The 26244-nt window shown below is 41.4% G+C and overlaps 1 protein-coding gene across 6 annotated transcripts in view; it reads right to left on the bottom strand.

Moving 5' to 3' along the window:
• KDM5A (lysine demethylase 5A) overlaps positions 1-25782 on the bottom strand; it is a 50029-nt gene extending 24247 nt beyond the window's left edge. For 2 of the 6 annotated variants that reach the window (XM_035127041.2, XM_035127037.2), the window contains exons 1-17: positions 25199-25781; positions 22396-22473; positions 21081-21203; positions 18782-18952; positions 18199-18333; positions 13455-13560; positions 11980-12068; positions 10657-10815; positions 9660-9779; positions 7953-8111; positions 6637-6818; positions 5582-5744; positions 4912-5031; positions 2859-3053; positions 2550-2731; positions 2196-2320; positions 386-536 (exon numbers count right to left, since the gene is read on the bottom strand). In XM_035127041.2, the coding sequence (XP_034982932.1) occupies positions 386-536; positions 2196-2320; positions 2550-2731; positions 2859-3053; positions 4912-5031; positions 5582-5744; positions 6637-6818; positions 7953-8111; positions 9660-9779; positions 10657-10815; positions 11980-12068; positions 13455-13560; positions 18199-18333; positions 18782-18952; positions 21081-21203; positions 22396-22473; positions 25199-25375 (2435 nt within the window). In that variant the 5' untranslated portion in view covers positions 25376-25781. Of the gene's footprint in view, positions 1-385; positions 537-2195; positions 2321-2549; positions 2732-2858; positions 3054-4911; positions 5032-5581; positions 5745-6636; positions 6819-7952; positions 8112-9659; positions 9780-10656; positions 10816-11979; positions 12069-13454; positions 13561-18198; positions 18334-18781; positions 18953-21080; positions 21204-22395; positions 22474-25198 lie in introns of all 6 variants that reach the window. The other 4 variants (XM_035127039.2, XM_035127043.2, XM_035127038.2 and 1 more) reach the window with 3 other exon arrangements.
• Between the last annotated feature and the right edge of the window lie 462 nt (positions 25783-26244).

The following is a 26244-nucleotide window of genomic DNA, read 5'->3' on the forward strand; positions in this document are numbered from 1 at the left end:
TTCTAGTTGCACCCAGAAGCAGCAAAATTCCTTCAACATGAGCAAAATATGATCAACACTAGTTTTGAACACATTATTTCCAATTTGAAATGTTTCACCAGTTCCCTAATTCTCTTGCCATTGCAAAAGTTTTCTACATGCATTCTCTAGGGGGTAGAATCCTTCTGATATGACTTCTCTAAACACTTTCCAATTTCCTCCCCCTTCATGACCAAACTGTCTGTGGCACATCCCCACCACCACCCACCAAACCACCCACCCACATTTGAAAAGTGTCAATTCTGGCAAAGCATGCACAATTTATTTTGACAGTAGAATAAGTGTTTTTGGGTTGCTGGTTTATACAGTTACACCAAAAATCTACCTCCACCCTTCCTGGTCATACCTGTGCTTTTGTTTTTTGCTCAGAAGCAGCTGGGCCACTGAAGCACAAGTCTCTGCCTCTTTCACAGCATCTCTTAGCTTGCGGAAGAGGTCATTCTCTGGGTATTTCCTGTCTTCAGCATCTTCCAACATCACTCTCAGCTCAATCACATCTGCAAGAAATTAGCTAAGAGGCTATTTGCACATATACACAAGGACAGCAAACTACTCCCCACACCCAGTCACAAAGTCTCCAAGAACAGTAGACTGAACACATTCAAGTTATCATATGCATAGCTATTCATTCGTTATGAGCCATTTCCTACATCAAGAAAGTATTTGCTCCTCACTTTAGTCAAGATGCCTCAATTCATGGCAATTCATTTCTGCAAAAAAATGGTGTGAAAGGCAGGCTGGCAATCAAATACTTCCACTAACTAATTAAACTTGACTATCTTGCCATATTGGCACTTTAAACAGAAGAACGTCTCACAAGGATGAGCACACTAGCTTGATATCAGATACTCTGCTCACATTGTGTATCACACCCATCACCTTGCTACATGGAATCAATGTTAAGTATTAAACCTCTTCAAGAACAGACAAAGTTTCCAGGGTGATAGCCATCTGTTGTTTTTAAGAGTGAAACACACACACACACACACACACCGTATTTTCACTCCATAAGACGCACCTAGTTTTTAGAGGAGGAAAGGGGGAAAGCCCTGTTTTGGGGGGGATCGGCTCACAGTCGTGCAGCTTCTTTTGCAAAGCGGAAAAGCCCCATTTTTTGAGGATCAACTCAAAATTGTTGAGCTTACTTTGCAAAGGGAAAACCCCCTATTTTTATGGGGTTCACCTCACAGTTCTGCAGCTTCTTTAGGAAAGGAAAGGGAGCCGTTTCCAGACAGATAATCTAATCAGCCAGTCACATGTCGCTGGGGAAACAAACAGCCTCCATCTGCAGAACATTCAACAATGGAGGCCTGGGCAAGGGGGCGGGGCCAGAAAGCGAGTCAGCAATCGACCACACATAAGACGCACAGACATTTCCCCTTACTTTTTAGGAGGAAAAAGTGCGTCTTATGGAGTGAAAAATACAGTGCATATGTATATTTTAATGAAACAGGGAGTCAAGCATGCAGTACTAAAGGGAACAAGTATTTCAGATGACACAAGAAGTGACATTCTCATCTGGAATGTCATATAAGCTTGCTTGGGTCATGTAAGGTTGCTCAGGTCAAATGCATACTGTCTCAATCTTATTTTGAACGCAAGAAAACTATTCCCTCTCTGCAGGACATAGAGCCACAGTGTAGAAACGTATGGAAGTAGCTTCACATACCAGCACACTTTTCTGACCCTGTAGCCCTTCTTTGTGTCACATTACAAGCTGTTCCTCTGAGCTCAGGGACACTTCCAAAGCATGTTTTAGTGTACATGGTTCTTCACTTGCCCCCATTTTGTATCTTCCCCACAAATCAGGCAGATTTGGCCGAGCGTGTGTGGCTGGTCCAGTGAGCTTCATGGCTGAGTGGGGATTTCAAACTGATCCTAGTCCAACACGCTTAATTGCTATGCCACATTGGCTCTCTGGAGCTCACTGTGTTAAATAATTTGCTGACTTAATTCAGTTCTGTGTTGAACATTTTTGTGTTTTTGGTTTTAAATACATGTTTACATGTCTTAGTGAAGTATTTTGTATAGCTTCCCCTGAACTTTATATATCGTTTTAGGATTTGGTTTTGCTCAAGTCTATCTCCCATTTGTGTTTCCAACCAATTGAAAATCTTCCTTAACAGATTCCAATAGGAAACAAAACTGCATCTAACCTTTCTTGTGGTTGAGGTTGGCAGACAGCGCATCTGTGACCCTGTTGACCCATGTATCATAGGACTGTGCTCTGACTTTCACTCCGTACAGCAAGGAAGGGAAGTCCTCTAGTGGATACCGGTATCTGGAGATAAACAAGGAGGAAGAACTTTCAAATGTACTGCAACTTTCAAGAGAGTAGAAGCAAATAAATGGGGAAGATGATAATAACATTATGTATTTGTCAGACTACTATACTATGCATTTGTCTTTGATTAAGAAGGAACATTATTACGGTAACCATTTATTGTAATTTAAAGGCAGAAAGTAAGGCAGTATACAAAAGGAAGCAGGATGGACTGGGAAGATAGTACCTTAAACATTTCTTCTGCATAGAGCATGAACACAAATCATTTGGATGATATAAGCATACAAGTCGTTCAGGGTTACAGGAACATGTAAGAGCAGACAGGAAACAGGTGGTCCTACAAGCTGCACACTGACGCTCATCATCTGGAACCAGCTCAAACACTTCCTCCTCTGACATCAGAACTCCCTAAAGCAAAGAAAAAGTGACATCTAACAAAGATACTGGTCGGGGGAAGACCTTTTGTTTCCAAGGCCTCACACAATCTCTTTGTTCAGTCCAAAAAGGCATGAAAGCAGAGCTTCCCTGAACTCACCATCTGTATGACAGCCTCCCTTAAACGTGCCTCATCTTCTGTCATGAGAGTCATTTCTTTGCAGACCATGGCAGCCAGCCCCACATCCAAGCACTCTGGGTCTGCAGCCATCTTGAAAATTAGCTCTTCGTGAGAGAACACACAGTGACGCCTCAGTCGCCGATAATGGCTGACACACTGCCGACCTATTGGAAGCTAGAAATGCAAGAAGCGAGGTATCTGGTTTAGAACTATCCCCAGCTCATCTTGGGCTTCCACACTGGAGTTCATGAGAAAAACATGCTAAAATAGTCTCATTAAATGATATAGGCAATTATTATGAGCATTAAGTGTCACACTATCCACGAGTAGGGTCTCCAGGGGCATCAGTAAGTCAAGCTCTTTGGAGTCAACTTGGGGGGGGGGGGAATAGGAGGGAATTGCTTATGTGAGGTCTGGAACCCAAGGGCTTCATTTCACAAGAAGCCAAAGGAGTCTCAAATAGCCTGTCTGAAATCAGTCTCTCCCCCAGAAACTCCAAGCCAACCACATCATTAGCTGGGAACAAAAAAAGATAAACAGCAATGGGGATGAGAAGCAAAAAACAAGAGGAGTGAGACTTGAAAATAAGTCTCTCAAGGGGATACCATCTCCTCATAATATCTGAGAAACCAAAGAAGCTGCAAGAGCCAACACATTTTAACAGAGGAAAATGATGTCAACATTGTAACAGAGTAAGAATTAGACTTACACTGCAAGACTTGAAGTATATGACCTAGTCTCCTGCCAGCACTAATTATTTCAGCAAAAAAACAACAACAAGTGAGGCAACCTTAAAGATCAGATGTCAAAAAAAGGAAATTTCGCCTCACTTGAATATAAAAAAGTAGAAACAAAGGTTCTTTCAGAATGATCAACTTTGCATTATATTGCAAGATTGCATTATACCAATTTTAATTTTCAAGCTCTGGTTCTATTGAAAAAGAAGGTATCCAAATGCATAGCAAACAGACAAAAGAACTTTCCAAAATATATAGTACAATGGTCCCTCGACTTACGAAGTACTTGACTTACGAAATTTCAAGTTATGAATGAAAAAAAATGGCTGCACGCTTACATTTTTTGACATCCGAAAGGAAAACCATTGCAGTTTAGATGTTTTCTCAACTTACGAATTTTAGATGTGGTTTACTCAACTTACGAATTTTTCCGTTTCCAATGCATTCCTATGGGAAACCACTTTTTTCGACTTACAAATTTTTCGACCTACGAATGTGCATTCGGAACAGATTAAATTCGTAAGTCGAGGGACCACTGCATATCATTTCATGTTCTTCAGAGTGGTGAATAAAGGTTTAACTTTGTAAGTCAGTACTGAACAAGTTTCAATTTCCCCAATATTTGAGATTTAATTTCCAAAAAGACAGCCAACTACACAGAGCATGTCACAACCTCTAGAAATTCTGCAGGGTTTCAGCTTGCATCTGAGCTAGATAAAATATCCAGGCTTTGGACTGCAACGAGTGTTGTGCTTAAAATTGGTTTGATGCAAGGTATATAAGGTAACTTATCATCATAGCATGGTGGAATACAGTGTGATATGCATTAATTATTCAAGGGGCTTACACGAGTGGACACAGAGGTAACAATAGTTATGTTTTTTGCTCAATCAAAAAAAAATACATAGACAATATAAGAAAATTTAAAAGCAAACCTTAAGCAATGTATCTGGATATGCTGGTTTAATAAAGTTTTAAAGAGGTGTCTGAATACATGCTTGCCTAATGTTAACAGCATAGTAGTATTTGGATACCAAACCACAATAGGATTATTATAGTAAGTTGCTTGTTCCATACTAATGGCAAGAAGCAAATTGGAGAGCTGCCAAACCTTATCAGCAAAAAGCTAAATAGCCATAACTGTATTTCGCCCAATGTAGAGAAAACTGCACCTTGAGCTGTAACCAAAACAATAATCCTTTTCAGATGGGTACTACTTGGGTGCCTTTTAACATAATAGCACCAGACAGTGCCCAGATAAGAGAAAAGCTAGGTTATACCAGATATATACAGACCCAGTCAGCAGTGCAGAAGTTCACAGCTTCAGCAAAATTGTATCCTTGATTAAATCCAGAGTGATAGGCACGTGGAAAAGTCACAACAAACTCGCCAGCACACTGATTGGTCCGGTACACCTAGAGACAGTGAGAAGTGAGAGATTTTGGAAAGAAAGCCTCATTATCATATTCATCTTTCAGAAACAGAGATTAAAATGGCTGGTAGTAGCTACTAATTCATGCATGAACTATGCTATCACTTTTTCCCTTCTCAACCACTTCACAGAATCCACAAACTGATGCACGCTGCAAAGAAGCTGGTTTTTAAACCTCAATATTTTTATAAGGCTCTTGGGGCATATCGCCAAAGGAGCATCTTTCCACTATCTACAAGTGAAATCACAAGTTGCCTAAGGGTTAAAAGCGTTTAAAACACGATCTATACACAGTAGCTAGAAGGATGTCGAGGTTGATGGTATTGAAAGTTACTTAAGATTCCACTGGGAAACCTTCCTAGTCCAGTTCCTGGCACAGGTTTTTCAGACCTAACAAAGCAATCTCAGTCCCATAATCAGGCCTGAAGCTGGACTGAAATGAATATATAGACTGTTTAAAATGCTATTCAAAGTCATTCTGCATGACACAAGACAAGTAACCTATAGGCAGGTAAAGGTTCTGCAGAACGTACAGGCACACCATGCTCCATTAGCACATTGGGGTTCATGATGGTTACTAGCTGATGCAGAAGGTCAGGTTGATTCTCAAATAGTTCCGGAGCAAGCTCTCGCATTACTTCCTCCAGCTGTTCTGCTGCATGGGAGGGCACTCCATACCACGTCTTTGGCTCTCCCCTATCAAAACATATCATCCATTACCACAAAGCAAGCACATTCTAGCATGAGACATATTTTCCAACCCTAATCTACAAACAGGCCCAGTCTTCTAGAAGCAGTAGAAGTTTGCCAAGAATAAATTGAACTGGAAAACAAGGTGCTTCAAGTCAAGGATGAGCTACTTATTTATAAGCCTGCTCTTCAGGTAATATACAAACAAGGCGAATGCTGAGCAATTGCAGGGAAACATATAATGATTGTTCAGAAATTGACTGAAGAGGTTCACAGACATTACTCTGGCCTGCCCCACATATTTGGAGTGTTTTGCAACATAGACATATACCAACTTATCTCATTAATAGCTGTCTTTGCCCCTTAAAGGTAAAGGTGAATGTACCCCTGACCGTTAGGTCCAGTCACGGACGACTCTGGGGTTGCGGGTTGCGTGCTCATCTCGTTCTATAGGACAAGGGAGCCGGTGTTTGTCCGCAGACAGCTTCCAGGTCATGTGGCCAGCATGACTAAGCCGCTTCTGGTGAATCAGAGCAGCACACGGAAACACCGTTGACCTTCCCGCTGGAGCAGTACCTATTTATCTACTTGCACTTTGATGTGCTTTCGAACTGCTAGGTGGGCAGGAGCTGGGACTGAACAACGGGAGCTCACCCCGTCGCGGGGATTCGAACTGCCGACCTTCCAATCAGCAAGCCCTAGGCTCTGTGGTTTAAACCACAGCGCCACCCGCGTCCCTTACTTTGCCCCTTACTGGACACTAATTATTGTATTCAATGCTCTTCTTCCCTGAGCAGAGAACTTGTGTAACATTCTAGAAAAGATTAACCCTGGGCAAATAAGGGTGACACTACCTGGGCATGCACACCCACCCACCCAATGTGGCAGGAGTCCATACCAGTGAAGGTAGTTGATGGAATAACTCCAGTGATCCTCAATGTGCCAGCAAAAAGAAGAGAAGCACATTCCCACATAAAGCCAAGGCACCTTCATGCCAGAAATATCAGCATTGATGTGAGCAAGAACAGATTGTTCCAGGACTGGCATGTTGTTGAGGTTCCAACCAGAAAGGGCATACTCCTGCCAAAAGAATGAAGACAAGTTTGTAAAGGAAGCGGCCAGAAGACAATTAATACACCCTAACATAGGACAAGAGCCAGTTCTTTACTCTCTCCTCCTAGACTGGTTATAATCCTCTGCCACATTCAGGCAGCACATAAGGTTCTGCAGGTGTTTCACCCATCGCTTGAACCCTGGGGTGGGGCAGGGAGGCTGGATGGGGTGGGGAGGCTGTACTGATGGCAAACCTGACCTCCATCAGCCCAACCTTCACTTACAGCAGGGGTAAGGAAACTCTTGGAATGGGCACAGGCCACATTTGGGGATATATGTGACATCAGGTGTGGGGAAGACAAGGACATGGCTACAGAAGAACAATTGGGAGCTTCAAGCAGGGTTCAATTGGCACTGACAGCAAGCCCCACTGCGACTGGATCCAGTAAGATGCTCCCCCTCTGAAGAGGAAGGTTTTTTTAAAAAAAAAACAGCTAAGGGAGTTTCAGCTGCCAGGAGAAGTTGAAACACTCCCCTTCTGCCTCTTTACAACACCAATTACCACTTCTAGTGGCATTGCTACAAGAGGCTTCAGTGAAAAGTGCCATTTATCCCCCTACAACTTGTTGCTAAACCAGTAACAATAAAAGTATTAGGGGGCTCTAAGTAAGCTGCCCTTGGTGGTCAGCCTAACATCCCACCCATCCTCACCATTCATCAGATGGTGGAAGCACTCCTGGCACACACATGAACTGGTTGGTGCCTCCATGCTAGTGATACTGCATCCAACATGTATACATAAGGGATGAAGTCATTCATATGACAAAGCACACGCATTTGGACTAAGAACTCCACAACACTCAGTGACGCCATAGGGCCACCCCCCCATAAGGAGCAGGGGCAGCATTGCTCACATGGCAATAATGAGAGGGTGCAAAGATCTGTTCAGCACCACTGCCAGCCTGCTGAGCTAAAACAGCAGCAGTGTGGCCTGGCCCCAAGCTTTCTGTCCACAATGCTAGTTGGGGCCAAGAGAAAGAATGTTAACTGTATGTTAAAACTGTTGCCTCTCAAAACTGAAATACCCCCAAATACATTAATCCTAATAACATGTAGAGTCAACTTTCTAAAGTGCATTCAGATTGTGTATCCTAGCCACACCTCCTCTTCCGGCATCAGCTTTCGCCTGCCATCCTTTATAGGGAAACCACTTCCAAAGTCCTTGGATGAAATGTCGGCTCCATACTCCACAATTACATCCTCCTCAATGCTGCTCACAAGTCGCCAGAACTCCTTCTCCACCAACTCAGTGGGAACCATCTGAAAGCACAGAGGGAAGAGCTTTAAAACTAGCAAGTTACATGTAAATGGCATTGAGCAGCACTTACCGCCTCACTGGTGTTCAATGTTTTCCCAAACCCACATTTAAAGCAGTTTTTCTCTCTAGACCAGAGCTGAGGAACTTGCAGTGTTCCGGGAGCTATTGGACTTCAATTCTCCCTAACCAGCATGGCCAAAGTACAGGGAAAATGGAAACTGTACTCCAGCAACATCTGCATTACGCAGGTGCAGTGAAAGTGGGAGGAATCACACTTGAATGCTCCCCTTCTTCCCACTAGGGAAGCAAGGGTATGCATGTGAGAGAGAGAGCGCACCCACATAAGCAGTCAGACTAGGTTGTGAATTATAACAAATGCTGCTAGTCTGCTCGAATTCTACATCTGGAGGAAACCAACCAGAGAGAATCAGTCACTGTGCTTGTTTTTTTGCAGCAACAGAGTTCTACTGCTATTTTTTCACCACAGATCAAGGGTCCATAGGAAACAGAAAGATAGGTGGGTGTTACAGATAATTCTTGTATGGGTGGCCAACTCCAAATTTCTGTAACATACTTGTTGGATCTGAATTTAAATAAATGATCATGTCAGCATAAGAAAAGATCAATCATGATTAGCATTCATAATCCCTTTTACCATCTACCATTTTTCTAGCAACTAAAGCCAATTCATGAAAATAGCAGAGTGGCAGGGGATAGAAGAAAGGAAATACTGTATTTACGCAAATCTAATGCACCACTGAATCTAATGCACCCCTCAATTAGCAAATCTTGAAACCAAAAAAAGTATTTACAGTACTTTGTCAAAGGTGTTTTTCAAGCTTGCAATCAAATCTAATGTGCCATCAAATAATGTGCACCCTAATTTTCGCAACGTAATTTGGCCAAAGAAGTGTGCATTACATTCAAGTAAATATGGTAGTTTAGTACTACTAAACATGCTTTGCATGTTGGAAGCCCCACATACCTAGAGAAGCAACAGGACTGGGGAAAAATTCTGTCTGGGAACTTGAGGAGAACCACTGCCAGTTATAGAGGGTCATCTCTGGCCTAGATGGGTCAGTGGCCTTGTCAGTAAACAACAACCTTGCTATGGAATGTTTCTAAAAATACCTGAAACTGTTTTTACAAAATTGAAGACAAAATCCAACTCCTAATGCTGCCAGAATAAAAGCCCAAATGGATATTAAAGAGCTTGGCACCTGAACTGCATCCACTTTCCTTTCATTTTAAAATGCAAGCTTTTTATCATGGATGTAGAGAAGGAAAAAGGACTCCATTGGGGCTCTCTGGCAGATATCTACTGGCCTCTAAAGAGACATTTTCCCCATTTTTGTCCCTTGAATCCAATCCCTGAGATCTCTACAGAAGAGAACAGAATTCTAAATTCTGCAACAACAAAAATCTAAAGAAATTTTTAAAAACCTATAAAATAGTTAAATAGCAAAGCTGTGTGTGCAAATCTGAACTGCCTATAGGTTTTCCGACTACTAGTGAGAACACTTTGACTGCAACATATATTACATACTTACGTGGACTGGCATGTTGAAGTAATCAGACTTGAAGTTATCTGCCATCTCACCAAAGCTCTGAAGGGTGTACTCTCGAACAGCCTGTTCAAATCCAAAGGCCTCACGTGGTTTGCTACATTCCTAGAAAAGAGGAAAAGGTGTTCTTCGGCATCACAGAAAGCAGTTTAATCAGAGCATCCTGCAAAAATGGAATGAAGTTCCTTCATTTAACTAAATGTAAGAAAATATTAAGCTTTCATTTTTTTTATCTGTCCAGGTAAGTTGACTTAGGCCAATGAGCGCATGTAGCAGTGTTGGTGGACAAGTGGATTTGCTTCCCAAAATACTGAGTATCTGTGCCTTTTGCAGTACATTGCTGCTGGGGAGAGAAAGACAAGGAAGATAGCACAGCAAGCTGTACACAGCTCATCAGTGAACCTGGAATGTGAGAAACATCTAGAGCAGGGCCATTTGAAAGCAGGTTCTACTTTTCCATAGTAATCTGTGTCTAACACAGTTGCACAGGCAAGAACTCTGACAGAAGCTTCTTCAGCTGTTTTCTGGACTTAGGGCCTCTCCAAATATCATCAAGTTCCTACACAGAAACGCCTTCCAGATAGGAAGAATCATGAAAGATCACATATGACAGCTGCCCATGTCTCAGCAAGCCAAAGTTGACTGTAGCTACTACAAACATCAAAACAGATGCATTTTCCTACTGTTAACAAGGAAGCCTTGTGTCCTGGACAAAATTCCTCTACACCTCAGAAGGGGTAAACCTTGGGTAGCTAGATGAAAAAGAAGACAGGATTCCTTAATCTCAAATAGTTGGGTTGAAGAGGGAAGGAATTTCAGCAAGTGCAGCTCACATGCCAAGCTGTTTTCCAAATTTTCCTCTTCTATGCAACTAAAGTGACACAGGAGTCCTATCCTCTTTTCTTATCTGGCCACCTTAGCCGAACCACTAGTGTTTTGCGGCCTCAATGTTTCAAATATGCCAAAAACAAAAACACTGTACCTCAGCAACACATTTAGGGCATCTCCAGTCACCTTTGGGCACATCAGGCAAAGGGGGTATCAGGCAAAAAGTGTGGTAGCTGTCGTCACATCCATCACACAGCAACAATTTGTCCTCGTTGTTGCCCCGGCCACAGAACAGACAGACATATAGGTCAACCTATACAGGAAACATCATCTTGACTTTCATGTCTTCTATGCATAAGACAAACCTACCCAAATCCTTCATTACATCTAATGTAGCTGCATGCAGTGGCCCTCTGCAAGGAGATTCTAAATAAGCCTCCAGTGGAAAGATGTCAATCTTCATCCAAGGAAGCCAAGGTCTCTTTACAGGGTTAGAATAGCATTTGCTGGGCACTGGCCAGCATGGGGAATCTCTGGCTGAGGAATTCATCTTTACACTTATTTTTTGCTGTATTTTCAAACTACAGTTAACAAAAGCAAATTAACGTATGACTTACCAATAACATAATTCAATGGTTAACACTACTATATGCAAACCAATATAATTACTGGGCTCACTGATTGTAGCCAGGTGCCTTTTTTGCATTTCCCCCCAAAAAACATCTATTCTCTCATTAAATATAATCCTCAGTTGTGTAGTATGCAAAGTTATGTAAAATTCAGTGATATCATCTCCCTAGTACTAATTAGCACATGTTAGAGATGTCACATAATTAAGACTCATTAACTGACCCAAATTTCTCACATTCTGCTATTGGAACACTCAGAATGCATCAAGGTTATTCTGACACCCAAACAAAATCTGGAGGGAGCTTGTTTTTAAACACCCATTGTACACATGCTTCTTCCATGAAATGCATAGACACAATAATGATGATCTGGCAGCTCTCCAATTAGCACAGATTTTCTCTATACAGTATAGGCAACTGCAAGCAGTCTTGCTTAAAGACAATGCATAAAGCCAGGAATAGAATGAATAACATTGCATAGTCTCAAAAACTAGTAGAGGTACTATTTGGTAACAAGTATCCAGGATGTTAACTGTGATCTCTACACCTCAGAAGGGGTAAGCCTTGGGTAGCTAGATGAAAAAGAAGACAGGATTCCTTAATCTCCAATTTCAAATTTCTCATCTTATAGACCTCTCTCATGAAGTTAATGTAAACAGTTCCAAATGGTAGCCTGAAGAAGAATTAGACTTCTGCAACTACAGACTAGATTAGAAGTTGCTCTCAACCAAATTACAGCACTACCAGCAATTTTAATAAAATGAAAGTGTTTTCCTTCCTTATTCCTTCATTCATCATTTCCAAGCAAGGCAAGAAGCAACATATCAGATGCTCAAGAGCAAACTTACGAAGTTGACAGAAAGGGCCCCTTTCCGCTGCCTCATCTGCATGCCGAAAGCCTCTGACCTAGTACCTTTCCGCCTTCGAGGTACTTCATCTGGAGAGAGAAAGTTGTACTAGTTATATTCTCTGCAAAGATTTCACAGGGTCAGTCTGGTGTCCTGAATGGAGCAACAAGCAAAGCATAAAGGTAAAGGGACCCCTGATCATTAGGTCCAGTCGTGACCGACTCTGGGGTTGCGGCGCTCATCTCGCATTATTGGCTAAGGGAGCCGGCGTACAGCTTCCAGGTCTTGTGACCAGCATGACAAAGCAGCTTCTGGCGAACCAGAGCAGCACACAGAAACGCAGTTTACCTTTCCGCTGTAGCGGTACCTATTTATCTACTTGCATTTTGATGTGCTTTCGAACTGCTAGGTGGGCAGGAGCTGGGACCGAGCAATGGGAGCTCACCCTGTCGCGGGGATTCAAACCGCCGACCTTCTGATCGGCAAGTCCTAGGCTCTATGGTTTGACCCACCGCATCACCATGCTAAGCGAAGCATGCTTAGCAGTAAACACAAGAGTCACAACTAGCCACAGAATGTTTCCTCTATGGAATGGGGTAACTTGGTAGCAACTTAAAAACCTTTTGTGTTTAAGGTGAGCAAAGTTTATCATGATAGCTGTAAAGCAGAACTTTAAAGCCTGTGAGCAGTCTGTAGCAAAGGGATGGAAACCAGAAGGACGCTGATATGATTCCTGAGACTTGGGTCACCTCTTCAAGGCCACTAGTCCTATCAACTCCACCACACATTTTACTCTTACCTTTACAACCTTCATTCCAAAGTTCCCAGTTACAACTAGTTAAAACTGGAATGTGCACATCACAAATTTTACCAGATGAAAGCATATAAATATATTCCTAACACCCCTTTAAAAGGGGGGGAACACTGCTCAGGCATGCAAATGTGGAAGATCCATCTCGCCTGCATCTCAGTATCTCATAAGCAGCATATCCACAATACGCACATTAGTAGGCTAGAAGGCTCACCTTCATTGAAATCCTTCCCCCCATAAACTTAACTAGGAATCACAGTGACACACGAGATCTTTAAACTTTATCATGTTTGATTATTTGCGAGGTACCAAGTTCCCTCAAGGTTTCAGCTAAGTACCACAGTAGTTTATTTCGTGCTGGCTTCTAGTAGTGCCAGTTTTAACAAATATATAAAACTCTGTTGCATCTGGAACTAACCAAGATTCTCAATGGAGTGAGCATGCAGATGCTATACAATTTTTGGAAAAGCTCATTTCACCACCTTGCACCAGCAGCTAAATGATGAACCACCAGGCTCAAAACTCTATGTTGCAGAAGTTAACATACCTGTGATCCTCAGATGAAGGATGGTCAAAGAAATTTAATAAATAAACAAAATAAAAAGTAAAATAAAATAATAGCCTCACTCCACTTTAATTGCAGTGGCTCAAAGCTGCTGCTTACCTTCTTTTTCTTTTGCTCCCAAAGCCAATCCCATCATCTTTGGTCCTGCTCCAAAGATCTGGAGCTTCTTCAGTTCAGTGTTTCTACTCATCTCGCCTGCCTCTGCCTGAAAACAAGATCACATCAACTCATCATTAGTATTTACAGAGAATGTAATTGCTCTCATAGTAGATGACCAGAGGAGTTATGGGGCTGGAGCAAACTCCTGCTCCACAGACATTGGTCTTTGCACAGTCACTGCCAAGAGCAGATACTTTGGAAGATAGTGTGGCTTTTATCTCTACCATCATCATGTGTAACAAATTTCAGATAATCAATACAATTCACCTTGCTTGGAATGGCACCCAGCTGCAAAATGTCAAAAGCAGGAAGAAAATTAAAATGAGAACATATTTACTATCCCATTTCTACTAACTGACACCATCTGCTAATGCACTTTTTAAATCGTTTTGTAATGAAGAATAAAAACATTAGTTATTAAAGGACAGTTCCGACAATAAGGAACAAAAATAAGAGTTCATTATACATATTCAAACTGCTTTGAGTTTTTTAATAATCAAGTGGTATATAAATTACAGGAAATATATACTATTAGAATATAGTACTAAGTATATGCCTTTGTTAATGAGATTGAGTCTTGCAGGCCTGGATGCTCTCCAGTACGTGTCTCAGTTTTTCACGCACGCAACATTTATCTATAACCACCATACATCTTCTGCTACATTTCTAGTGTTTATTAAAACAGTCCAATCTGCTGTTTCTCAGAAATCCAGGAAAGGCTTTATCTTTCAAAAGGCTTAAATCATTATTATTTTTCACATTTCCAAATTAAATTTTGTAACACTAAATAGTATCTCTCATGCTCCTGTCAAGTTGTTTAAAATGCAAAAGGGACATGATTCTTAGTGAATGGAGATCACAGCAGTGCCTGAACAACATAAGGCAATATGTAGAAAGTGAGATGCAGTTTACAAGAGAGAGAGAGAAATTTCATTAGGATTCTTCATTTTACGTGATATCTTGCTTAATTTGTAAATGAGCAATTGCTAATTGCAATGTCTTCAACGATACTGTCTGTCTACTTCAAAGTTAGCCTTTAGCAAAGTACATTCCTTTTAACTGTGATCAGGTGATGGAGAGCGTTAACTCGTGCTCCCTAGACCTTCCCTTCTTACTCAACCACAGTTCAGCGATATGCTGCCACCAACATTTATTGCAATTAAGGCTAAGCAGATTCCATACTTTTAAGGTTTCTTAAATCAGGATTTCTGGCTTAAGTGGAACCCTTAACCAAAATTTTGGAAATGAACCCTGGTTAATGGGGGATTGTCTTTAAGGTCACACCTTCATATCTCTTAACCATAGTTAAGCAGAAGAGATGATGGAGTGTGCATGACCCTGAAAGCTTGTTATTGGTCACATTTAAGAATGCCTTTGTTATGCTATGCTGGCACTAAAATTGTGTTTTAGCTAGGTGAATCACAAATGACCTTGTAGGGAGCAAGCATCTCATTTGGAACATGCACAATTGTAGCACCTGCCCCAATGTGAACTGGAGAGATTTTGTGGAAACCCTGTAAGGTTTCTGAAAATGGGGTTTTTGTTTTCTGAACAGTTGTATGCTAAGCTGTGCACCGAAAAAGCTGTACCAAGATTCCAATATAAGTACAGAATAAACTGCTTTCAGTATTTCATAAGGTTTCCAAAATTGGTAAGAATGGTCCTGCCAATCTAAAGTACCAAAACAGGCCTATTCCATCCACATCTAGATATATTTTATCCACGTTTCAGGAGAAATATGCTTTGCTACAAACCACACTGTATTAAGAGCAGGGAAGTTGAAAAAGAAGATCAAGAATACTTTTAATGTTGGTCCACAGGGAAGCATTTAAGCAGAGTCTGGGGAAAGCCACTCTACTCCACAAAAGTACACTACTGGGAATGGTCTAGCTAATTTACATATCCAATTCCAAAAAAACAGCATCAAAACAAGATGAACCATGAGAATTGCTTTGGAAGACTCAAAAATAAATATGTTTAAACCGTCTTAAAGAGGTGAAGGGAAAAAGAAACCAAATGTGATTATCCACACTCAGTTAACAAGACCAACAGTAGCAGTAGTAGTATTACTCAAGCATTTAAAGTACGGTACTTTATTCCATGTTTTGATTGCAGAAAACACATTGGGGATCTAGACTTTGTTGTGCTTAGAGGAAACTCAACAAAGTGAATGGGACTTAGATTAGTAATAACTCTCAAGTCCCAAGTGATCTCAATGGTCTACTGAAGTCTGGATTCAACCTAGGATTTGTTACATAGTCAGATACCACCCAATGACCAATCATATTCTGAGCACACACTGAAAAAAATCAACCAACATGAACCAAGTTCAGAAATTTCAGTGGGTCTACTCTAAGTATGACTTGTATTGTATCCAACTTAGAGCCAAGTTAGTCATGCCATTAATTTCAATGAGTCTACGTGGAGTATGACAAAGACTAGGTATACTGTAGCCCTTTATTTTTAACTTCATACTGAGGGTTTTTCACGCTCACATTTGAAATTATACATACAGGAATGCAATTCAGTTATTCTATCAAAATACTTAATTCTGGTAACTGTGACTTATAAACCAAAATCAATTTTAAAAGGGCCTCTTAAGATATTTCTGTTTTGACTGTCCAGACTCCTTCCCATCTTCATTTTTATTTTTCAGAATTTCACACTAGACTGCACAAAGTCTTCAAAATATAACTAATGTTATTTCATTTGAACTTTAAGATACTTGTATACTAAATATCTATGCAAAAGCCTGATTACAAAACTACTAAGGACTAGCCACAAAGATAGAAAATGTACTTTGAATGTGTGTGCCTTCTACAAACAGTATACTGTACTGTATATTTTTTAATTACTGTTTCAGTAACCCTAATAAGCTCCACAAGGCCTCCCCATTTGGCCTCTGAGACCATTCTGGCCTCAACATCCACAGGTAAATATGTAGTTGATTGACAAGACTTGCAAAGCACAGGCAAAAATGTGTCACCTAATGTCCTTATGATGCCAGGTTACTGGCAGGTCAGCAGTCCCACTAACCAGTCAAATTTGGCCTGTGGGGATGGAGCAAAGAAGATAAGGGTGGCCTACTGGCTTCATCCAGTTCTTCCACCCCTGCATTAACTTGATAACCTACTCTTAGGACACAATTTGTGGAATATTTCTGCTGCGCTAGCACAACCCTCCCTACTTCCATACCTGCACCAGAGCAAGTAGAAAAGTGCGAGCAAAAACCAGACATACCAAATATATTTGGGGACCCTGCATAGCCAAACTACCATGTACCAAGTCAAGAAACCAGCTCCTCACTTATTATTTGAGCAGCATTTAGCCTAAAAAATTAAACTATAATTGTCACTTCATACTTACTTGCAAATGTTAGAGGATTAACCAAAAAGCTAACTTTCCTTTAAAGCCAACTGACCTACCAGCAAAAAGCTACTAGAATGTTTTGTTTAATGAAGTACAGAACGTGTCTCTCCTTCCTGTTCATTCTCCTTTTGCATAATCATTTATATCATCCTCAACTGTATTTGCAACTTAGTGTTTTTATGTTTGAAACTGAGCTATGGCCACCTCCCCTGTGAGCAATCACTCTTATATGAGTTTTTGGTACCAGCAGAATGCTGATGCCTTTGGCTGGTGAATTATAATTGCAGCAGGTTTTGTTTTTTTAGTTGTTAAATGATGTAATGAAATTTTTAATTGTGCTTTGTTTTATATACTGTATTTTAACTTATTACATTCCCCACTTTAGGATTGCTGCTCAAGAACAGGTAATAACTATTTTAATAAATCAAAACATGAAAAATACTTACTTTAAACATACACAGAGTTTAACAATTAAAGAAAAAGGTTGTCAATGCTAGTTACAATTTTTCATATATTTATTTCACTCTGTTAAAAAAGAATTGGGCTTTTAAATTAGCTTGAGTCTGGGAAAAAATACTCTTAACCTTCATGAAATAAGGTGGTTATATTAACTGAAATAATGGGAAATTTGAACGTAAGTAGTAGACATTGCTTAAAAAGCCTTTACTGCTGCAAGCAATTTCTTCCCTTCAGTGTTAGGACTATTCTTAAGACTTCCGTCTGCCACAACACACAAAAAGAAGGTTATCTACAAATTAACTGAACCCAAATTTCTACATAACTACTACTTCTGCTGGTGTTAGTGTGCATCAGCCAATCTCCTCATACATACCAATACTAAGCATTTATACAGGACCTTAAGTTTTCAAGAATACTCAAAACAAGCATTTCATTCATTCTTCTAAACAATCCTATAAGGTAGACCAGTTTATCATCTTTGTATTACAGCAGGTGGGGAGCTGAGGTTAAGAGATAATGGTTTGCTTAAGGCCACACGGCGAGGCCACAGTCCAAATGAAACCCAAGGAACTCCTCAGCTTGGGCACCAGCTCAACTGATATAAAGCTGGCATGAAGACAAGTCTTTTTCCTCTTAACATAGTCAGCTTATTCAGTGAGAGAAACATTAGTAAGGCCGGCACAACGTGAGTGTTTTTATCTAGCACGCTCACTTTCGATCTTTAAAAGGATGGCTTGCTCATGGTAAGTTTTGAGTGAGCCCCCACGGCCGGACAAAGGCTGTTGCATTTCCAATGCATCTGCACTGGTGCAAAGACTAAAGTACTCTGTCTACTGTGGCCAAGTGATCTGGGTACCTGGGACTTGACACGTCTGGTTCTCTTCAGCACAACGTTCACTCTTGTACCCTGCTTAGGGGGAGACTTGGCACCAATGCCGAGGTCCTCAACCTCCACTTTTTCCTTAAGGTCCAAGTTTTGCTTTTGGATGCCCTAAAGAATCAGAGCACAGAAGGACACCAGGTTGGTTGGATCTGGGATGGCAGACTCTGGTTTTCAAGATGAGCAGCACTACTGGGAGAAAGGGCTACCAACAATGACACACTGCATTACAAATGTCATCTGGACAGAGTCACCCACGAAAACTGAATAAAACTGATTTCTCAAGTGCAGCTGCCTAGCCAAGGAAAGATTCCTTCCCATGTTTGATTCTGTTCCAACAAAGTCCTCATCCTATCAAGGTTGACCTCAAGCATAAACAAAGAAGTAGATACCATCGCAAAACCAGATCACAGTATAATACATCTCTCTTGATCATGATATAAGCAACTTGTTTCCATGAGGCAAATGCACAAGAGCACAAAACCTTGTGTTAGTATACAGTAGACAAGCAACACACTGTATCTCATATTACTCTCCTGCAAACAAAGCCATCTCTCACCATAAGGCTGACACCAGACTGGAAAAGCTCATATGGATATAAGATCCGTTCATAGTGTGACTTCAGCAGTGAGCCAGTTGCCTTTCCTGGTAAGTATCCAAGACGATTTGCAACTTTAGACCACTTCTTTTCTTTAGTGACCACTTCAAAGCCTCCTTTGCTGGCAACAATCTGAAATAAAAGTAAAACAGTTGTGTGTTTTTTAGAAAGCTACATACAAGTTTCTTAAAGCATACTGGTCACAGTCCAAATATAAAACCTCACCAGATCCTCTACTTAATAACAAGGGGATAGTTGTTCTGCAGAATCAAATTCATTTCTCTCTCCAAAAGCTTAATGCATAAAGACAATTTGGATGCCTGAAACCAGACAAGAAGCAGTTCCCAAAGGTGTTTGAAATAGCAGATTCTCACTAACACCAGCCAGAAACAAACAGTTATGAAAAGCATTAATTTAACCGGCTGTTCAGTCCAGTTCAGAAGTCAGAAGAGCTGGAGATCAAGAATAGTGGTTATGCAGACACTCCCAGGAAAGAGTCTTAAGGCAACAGATTATTGCATAAGGTAAAACAGTCTGCTTCTTTCAAGTTGAAGGTGGCTGACACAGCTATATTCAATTCTTAATTGATTCTTATCAATTTAGACCCTTAATTTCTACTTGTTCAAGTTCACATCTAACAAGCCACTGAGTTGTGAAATACTACTCATCTCACTCAAAAGGGCCCATAGCTGTGCATACCGCAAATCTGTGTTCTTCCTTCGTGGCATTCAGAGAGGTGACAAGGCACTTTTGAGAAGGCATTCAGCTTACAAATGAACTGCCATGAGACCAAAAGTGCCATTGCACAGTTGAAACTCTCTGCACTACTACTATTGTTACTAAACATTTTCTAAGCGTTTCACAATTATTTAAAGACAAACCAGTCTCTGTTCACAGACTCACAATCCAATAGTTAGAATACAGAAGGAAAGAAAGTAGGAGAGGGGAAAGGAAAGCAGTTCCAACAAGTCCTTCACTAATTGATGAAAGGAGCCAGGTTGGTCTGCCTCTTACCATGATGCCCTGAGAGGGAGGGATGCAGCCTCCCAGTGGCCCTTCATCCCCAGCTATGGCAGAAACCAGGCTATTTACATTGGTTTGCATTATACCAAGGTTGCAGACTTTAAATAAGTTGTAAGCTTTGTGCAGCTTTGGAAAGGCAGCTTTAAAACATTTCATAAAAGTAAGCATTTAGGACCACAAGAGTTTAGCATGCTTTACAGGAACTTTTAAAACCAGCAGCAATATTATTTAGCATTGTTGTTTTAATGATAGTTTAATGATAGTTTTAAAATGTACTACTTGCTGCCAATTAAATCACAATTCACAGCTTTCTGCCATGATGCAATGCATATGCTATAAACTGGTATGGAAACACTAAGAAGCTGTGCAGTATGAACCCTACATGCCTGGAAGTTACGTTCTACTAGAGTAACCATATTAGTCTCCTGCAGCAAGACCAACAAAGAGTCTTATGACACTTTGAAAACTAGTAAGAGTAATTGCAGAAAAGCAATGACAAACCTAGACAGCATCTTAAAAAACAGAGACATCACCTTGCCTACAAAGGTCCGTATAGTTAAAGCTATGGTTTTCCCAGTAGTGATGTATGGAAGTGAGAGCTGGACCATAAAGAAGGCTGATCGCCGAAGAATTGATGCTTTTGAATTGTGGTGCTGGAGGAGACTCTTGAGAGTCCCATGGACTGCAAGAGGATCAAACCTATCCATTCTTAAGGAAATCAGCCCTGAGTGCTCCCTGGAAGGACAGATCGTGAAGCTGAGGCTCCAATACTTTGGCCACCTCATGAGAAGAGAAGAATCCTTGGAAAAGACCCTGATGTTGGGAAAGATTGAGGGCACTAGGAGAAGGGGACGTCAGAGGACAAGATGGTTGGACAGTGTTCTCGAAGCTACGAACATGAGTTTGACCAAACTGCGGGAGGCAGTGCAAGACAGGAGTGCCTGGCGTGCTATGGTCCATGGGGTCACGAAGAGTCGGACACGACTAAACGACTAAACAACAACAAGAGTAATTGTGCCTTGCTGATATAGAAAGCTACTGCACCCAAAACGCCTTATTGCTTATGTACTCAGATAAAAATCCATTGGAGGGATGGGGACTTATCAATGAACACACCATATTATTCAAGCCATAAGCCATAATCTAGAATATTTTATGATTCTCTATTAGAGCAGGGAAAACTGATTTTATGAGAAACCACTAACACCCTACCAAATGATTGTAGATTCACACTCACCTTGCTCAGTGAATAAAGATCCAGTATTTTTCTCTCCACAACTGGGATTTTTAATGTAGATCCTTGAAGTTCCCAAAATTTTGCCAGCTGATCTAAGAAGTCCAGCTTCACTCTAGTCATTGCCTATTAACAAACCAAGGCAGCAGATGGACATCATACAAGTTAGGTATGAGAGAAGTACAATACCCAAGGAAAATAATGACAACATGCTCACAGTTTGCTCCTCTATTTTGAAAATCTTCAAAACTTAGACCAGAATATGTCCTATCAAGGCTATTTCAACAAATGACAAATCTGAATATAAGCTTTCTACATTCCTACAACTCTGGTGGAGACTTCTCCTTTAGCACTGGCAGATGTTTCTTGCACAGCAGAAGTCAAGAAAACGAGGAACGAGGAGAAGAAACAGGTGAATCCAAGTACAATGAAAAATACTACTTTAGTGCAGATGCCTTGTCTCTCCTCTTTTCAGAGTTGCATGTATATCATTTAAGCATTTTCAAATCAAAATGCTGTGCAGTAAGAAATAAAGGTATCAATGTAAATTGAAGTTTAAAATATCAGAGTAATATCCTCATGGAAGCGTTTCATTCACTACCTGAAAGCTGAAGAGAGTCTATGTCTCACTAGACTATTATGCTGGTATTAAGTCTAATACCAGCTCTAACTTATTTACTTGAAAACAAGTTCTACTGGAATCACTGAAACAAATCGTATTCAGGCATTCAAGCAAACACGCAAACTTTGCAAGGGGCATGGGGCTGTGCAATGTCCCCTATATACAATGACTGTCTGCTCCACCCCAATCTTCCCCTAGTTGTCTAAATGTGTCTAGAATCCTCCTGACGATCAAACATCCCTATCATGAATAAGGTTCTAAATGTATTCAGCCAAACATGCTTAAAATCCCCCTTCAAACCTACTGGAAAGATCCAAAGATTGGCTGGGGGGAGCAGAGGGAGTAGAGAGGGACAGCATGTGTGTAGATGTTCAGTAGTGAATGTACTCCCTACACAGTTTGTGCCCTCCTGCATTCTTCTGAGCACCTGAATAGGGTTATAGTTTCAGGGAATGTGTTTTAAACTGGTGTTGTAAAACATTTCCAGTAGGGTGTAAAGAGCTCCTGCAATGATGCACGGTAATAAAATGAAACATTGCTCATAGACACCTGAAGTTAAATTAATCAAATCATGTAAATACAAATGATGTTCTAAGCATTTCTTAAGACAATAACTTTGTACCTCATAAAAAAACCCAAATAAGTCTAATGCTTTATGTAGGGGTACAGATTTATGCCAATGGTTGGGACGCTCACCTCTAGTTCATTCAAACGCTGAACTCGTGGCGTGAAACGAAAACTTTGTACATCACATGCAAAAGGAGGCTGCCAGTCCTAAAAAGAAAGGAGGGAATTTAGTTTCAAGATATAAGCCTTCAATCCAACACATCCCCATAGCTATTTCCCCCATATTTTATAAATACTGAATTTTTATTCTTACATGCAAGTTAAATCAATGCACAACTGAGAATATCTTCAGATGAATTAGAAAGTAAAAAGGCTTTTAAGAACAAGGTTAATTTATTTTAGAGCTGACAGAAAACAGTCAGAATGCTGGCATACTTAAGAATGTATCTGGCTTTAAAAGGCCCTAATTCTTCCAATGTCAATAGTCATGTGGGTCACTAATGTATACAAGCAGAAGCAGAATCTGCGATCCAATAAAACCTTCACTCCTGCAAGGAGATGTTGGCATGAGAGGAACACACAACTGAGGACAATATGCAAGGTAAACCCAAGAATTCATCATATTGTAAACATGCTTAGACTCTGACTTCAGCAAATGCACTTCAATTTCTTGTCAGTACAGCAGTATGGCCTCACAAGTTACAAGTCCATAAAACATATTACTTGCCTGTCTGCCTACATCTCTCTTTGCCATTTATGGCACAGTATGGCATGAGTCAACAACAAAAAAACCACTTGCCATAAGCAATCAAATTACTACAAACTTTTTTGTTTCAAATATAAAAATCACTTGCAATGCAATATTTCAAAAACATTTAGAATAGCATACTGCTTAAAGCTTCTAATAATATCAAGCAAGCAAGTTACATATTCATTGCCTGAATGAAGATTTAAATTATCTGCCAATGTAACCAGTCCACTATGCAGGTGCTGAAGCTGCTAGTAAGAATCAGAAGACATTTAAGCTCAACAGAATTTTGAGTTTTCATCTTAGGACCACAGCAGATACTACAAACAATCCAAAGTATCTGATGTGGTCCTAAAATAAGCATCTACTTATAGAGCAACATGCCACAAGGCCAAGTAGGTGGATTCAAGAATAACACAGAGGCAATAAAAAAAGGCTACAAATTTTTAATGCCGCCTATTTTTCAGTATTTTAGTGAATGATAGACTTGTTCCTGAAGTGCTTTTTAATCCTTATGTATTGCTACTACTCCGTTTCAAAATTAAATGTTATACTACTTTGCACTTGAGATTATGCTCTAACTTGCAAGTAAAGTGCTCTTTTTAACAGTATGCAGCAGTAATCATCCATAATTGCAACTGAGAATTGTCCTGAATAAAACCATGGTTTTTAAACACAATATAGTAACAGAACTGAAGCTTTTATTTTCACTCATCCCCAATAAGGGCTAAATGGGGCGCAACATTACTTCAGAATTCATTTCATTCAGTAACAAGTACCAGAAATATATTTAAAAATTAGCTAAAAGTTTATTGCCAGATCACTGATGCTACAAAACCATCGCTCAATCCACTTTAGAAACCCCTCACTATTGTGAAATTAGAAAGAGAAACCCAAATACCCAACTCTTTTAGTGACAGACAGGGTGTCCACATCTTATTCTGACAACACTCCTTTTCCAGCACCTGCCAAACTCAAGGTGCAAAAGCAATGCCAGAAAAAAATGCAATTCTAATAATTGCTATTGCTTTTCCCTTTCTACAAGTTATTTGGGGCAGGGAGCTGAAAAACTGAGAATGAAAACTCCAGCACTTTATAACACCTCTTGAGATTAAAGGGAATATTATGAGTAAAACTGTCTTTCATACAATGCCATGGAATATAACTGAAATATTATACATTGAAAATGCAGTAACAAAGATGGAAGACATGATTTAGATTGACCTTGGATGGTGAAGGGGAATGAGCAACATTCAAAGCAGGATGCAGCAACTGGATCCCATTTCCCAAAGCCAGAAAAGGATTGTTCAAGGGGAGAACTCGGAACTTTTTAATGTAAAAATAATAATAATCACCCCTATGTTAAATTGATATTTTAGATTACTGAAGCAATGTACTAGAGAAAAAAGGAGTGTAGGATAGAAGACTTTGTTAAATTGGTATAGTGTTTTCTGCTACTACCAAGTTGCCTCCAGAGAGACAAGCAAAAAGGCTTGTTATGCAGGAGCTGCACATAAATTTTTGATAGGGAATTTTATACACCTCAAAAGGCTTAGGGGCCCTTTACCCTAAAACTAACAAAAGTTAGTCTTTGTGGCCTACCTCACTTGCTCTATGCAAAACGTAAACATGGTAACCCTCCCCCAATGTACAGAAAGTAAGTATTCTTATTGTATTGATCATAGCTACTGTATCTTATATTGCTACAACACTGAATGGACCCTTAATATTCCTTGGGAGCTCCAATACCCTCTCTTCCTGTTTTTCTCCTTTTTTCCTTGTATGCACCAGCCCAGCTTTGCTTTTATGAAACATCGTTACGGAATTACACAGCCAAAATTAAAAGCAGGTAAGTGTAACAAACAAAAATCAAAGAATTCAAAACAGAAGTTGCCCCATCGTTAAGGAAGCGCCACCCCTTTGGCACCTTTCACGGGCGAAGCATCACAGACCGTGGCAGCTGGTGATGCGACCGGGCTCGGGAGGCTGGGCCAGCGAGGAGACGAAAAGCCAGGGGAATGACTGATGGGGGGAAAGGGGTCGGGGAGCGACTTCACGGAAAAGCCGAAATCCTGTTCCGAAGCCCCAACGTGCACCCACACGCCCTCCCCACCACGGACCACTTCCCAGGCCTTGAAGGGTGGACCCCACTTCCCCATCCCCCTCTCCTCCTTCCCCGGGTACCTTGGGAGGCCTGATCTTGCAGATTCCTGTTTTCTCGGCCAAGGGCCGGATGCGGCCGATGAAGCCCAGGGGGTCGCTGAACTCCTCCCAGCTGGGCTCGAAGACGGGGCATTCGGGCGGAGGCACGAACTCTGCCACGTAGTGAGACCCACCAGGGCCGTCGTCGTCCCCCGACATGGCGGCGGTGCCGTCGACGGTGATGGTGATGATGTCGCCGCCTCAGGGCCGGGGAGGGAAGGGGCTAAGCTGCGGCGGCGGCAGAAGAGGAGGAGGCAGGCAGGGAAGGAAGGAGTGAGACAGGGAGGGCGAAAGGGGGAAAGGAGAAGCGGAGGCAAAGAAGCTCAAAGATGGGCCAGGGGGCGGAGGGACATCCCAGTCCTCATCGATGAGGGGGAGCGCTGCTGCCCACGAGCACTGAGGCCCCTCAGAAACAGGAGCTGGAGTCTCGCAGAGCCCGCGGCTGAAGAGGCCTCCCGTTTGTTTTTGTTTCCCCCTTCGGGGGTTTGTTGTTTTTTCTTCTTCTTTCCTTTTCCTCCCCTTCTTGAGGCTCGCCGGAAGTGACGCGTCTGTTAAAAACCCTTTCTTGCGGAAGCGAGCAGTGAGCATAACCCTCCGCAAAGTATTTTATGTTAAAAGAATAAGTCCCGGCCGTCTCTACTTCGGGGCTTAAGCCGCTCCTCTCTTCGCGCGGAGGTGGGGAGAAGACACCGGCTCGTGTACGCGCTAAATTCGCGAGTCGCCTCCTTTTGCTCCTGCAACGGGTCTACCGTAGAAGCAAGTTAGACCGAGGCCCTATTTTATTTTATTTTTTGGTTCGCGGAGGAATGTGCAGTGCGTTTTGTGTGATGGGACCCACTTCGGCGAGAGAACTTCCGGTGCTGACTGTCCCTGTACCCCTTTCTCTCCGTGTGCGAACAGATTCTGCCCCGCCCCCCTCCGTGGAAGCTTCGCAGAGCCCCGCCCGCCTCCACGAGCCTTAATGCGCTCTTTTCTCTCACCTGCCCCCCCGCCCGCATCCATTGGCGGAAGCCGCCTCAGCTGCACCG

Source organism: Zootoca vivipara, chromosome 10, assembly GCF_963506605.1.
Source record: "Zootoca vivipara chromosome 10, rZooViv1.1, whole genome shotgun sequence".
Lineage (NCBI taxonomy): Eukaryota > Metazoa > Chordata > Lepidosauria > Squamata > Lacertidae > Zootoca > Zootoca vivipara.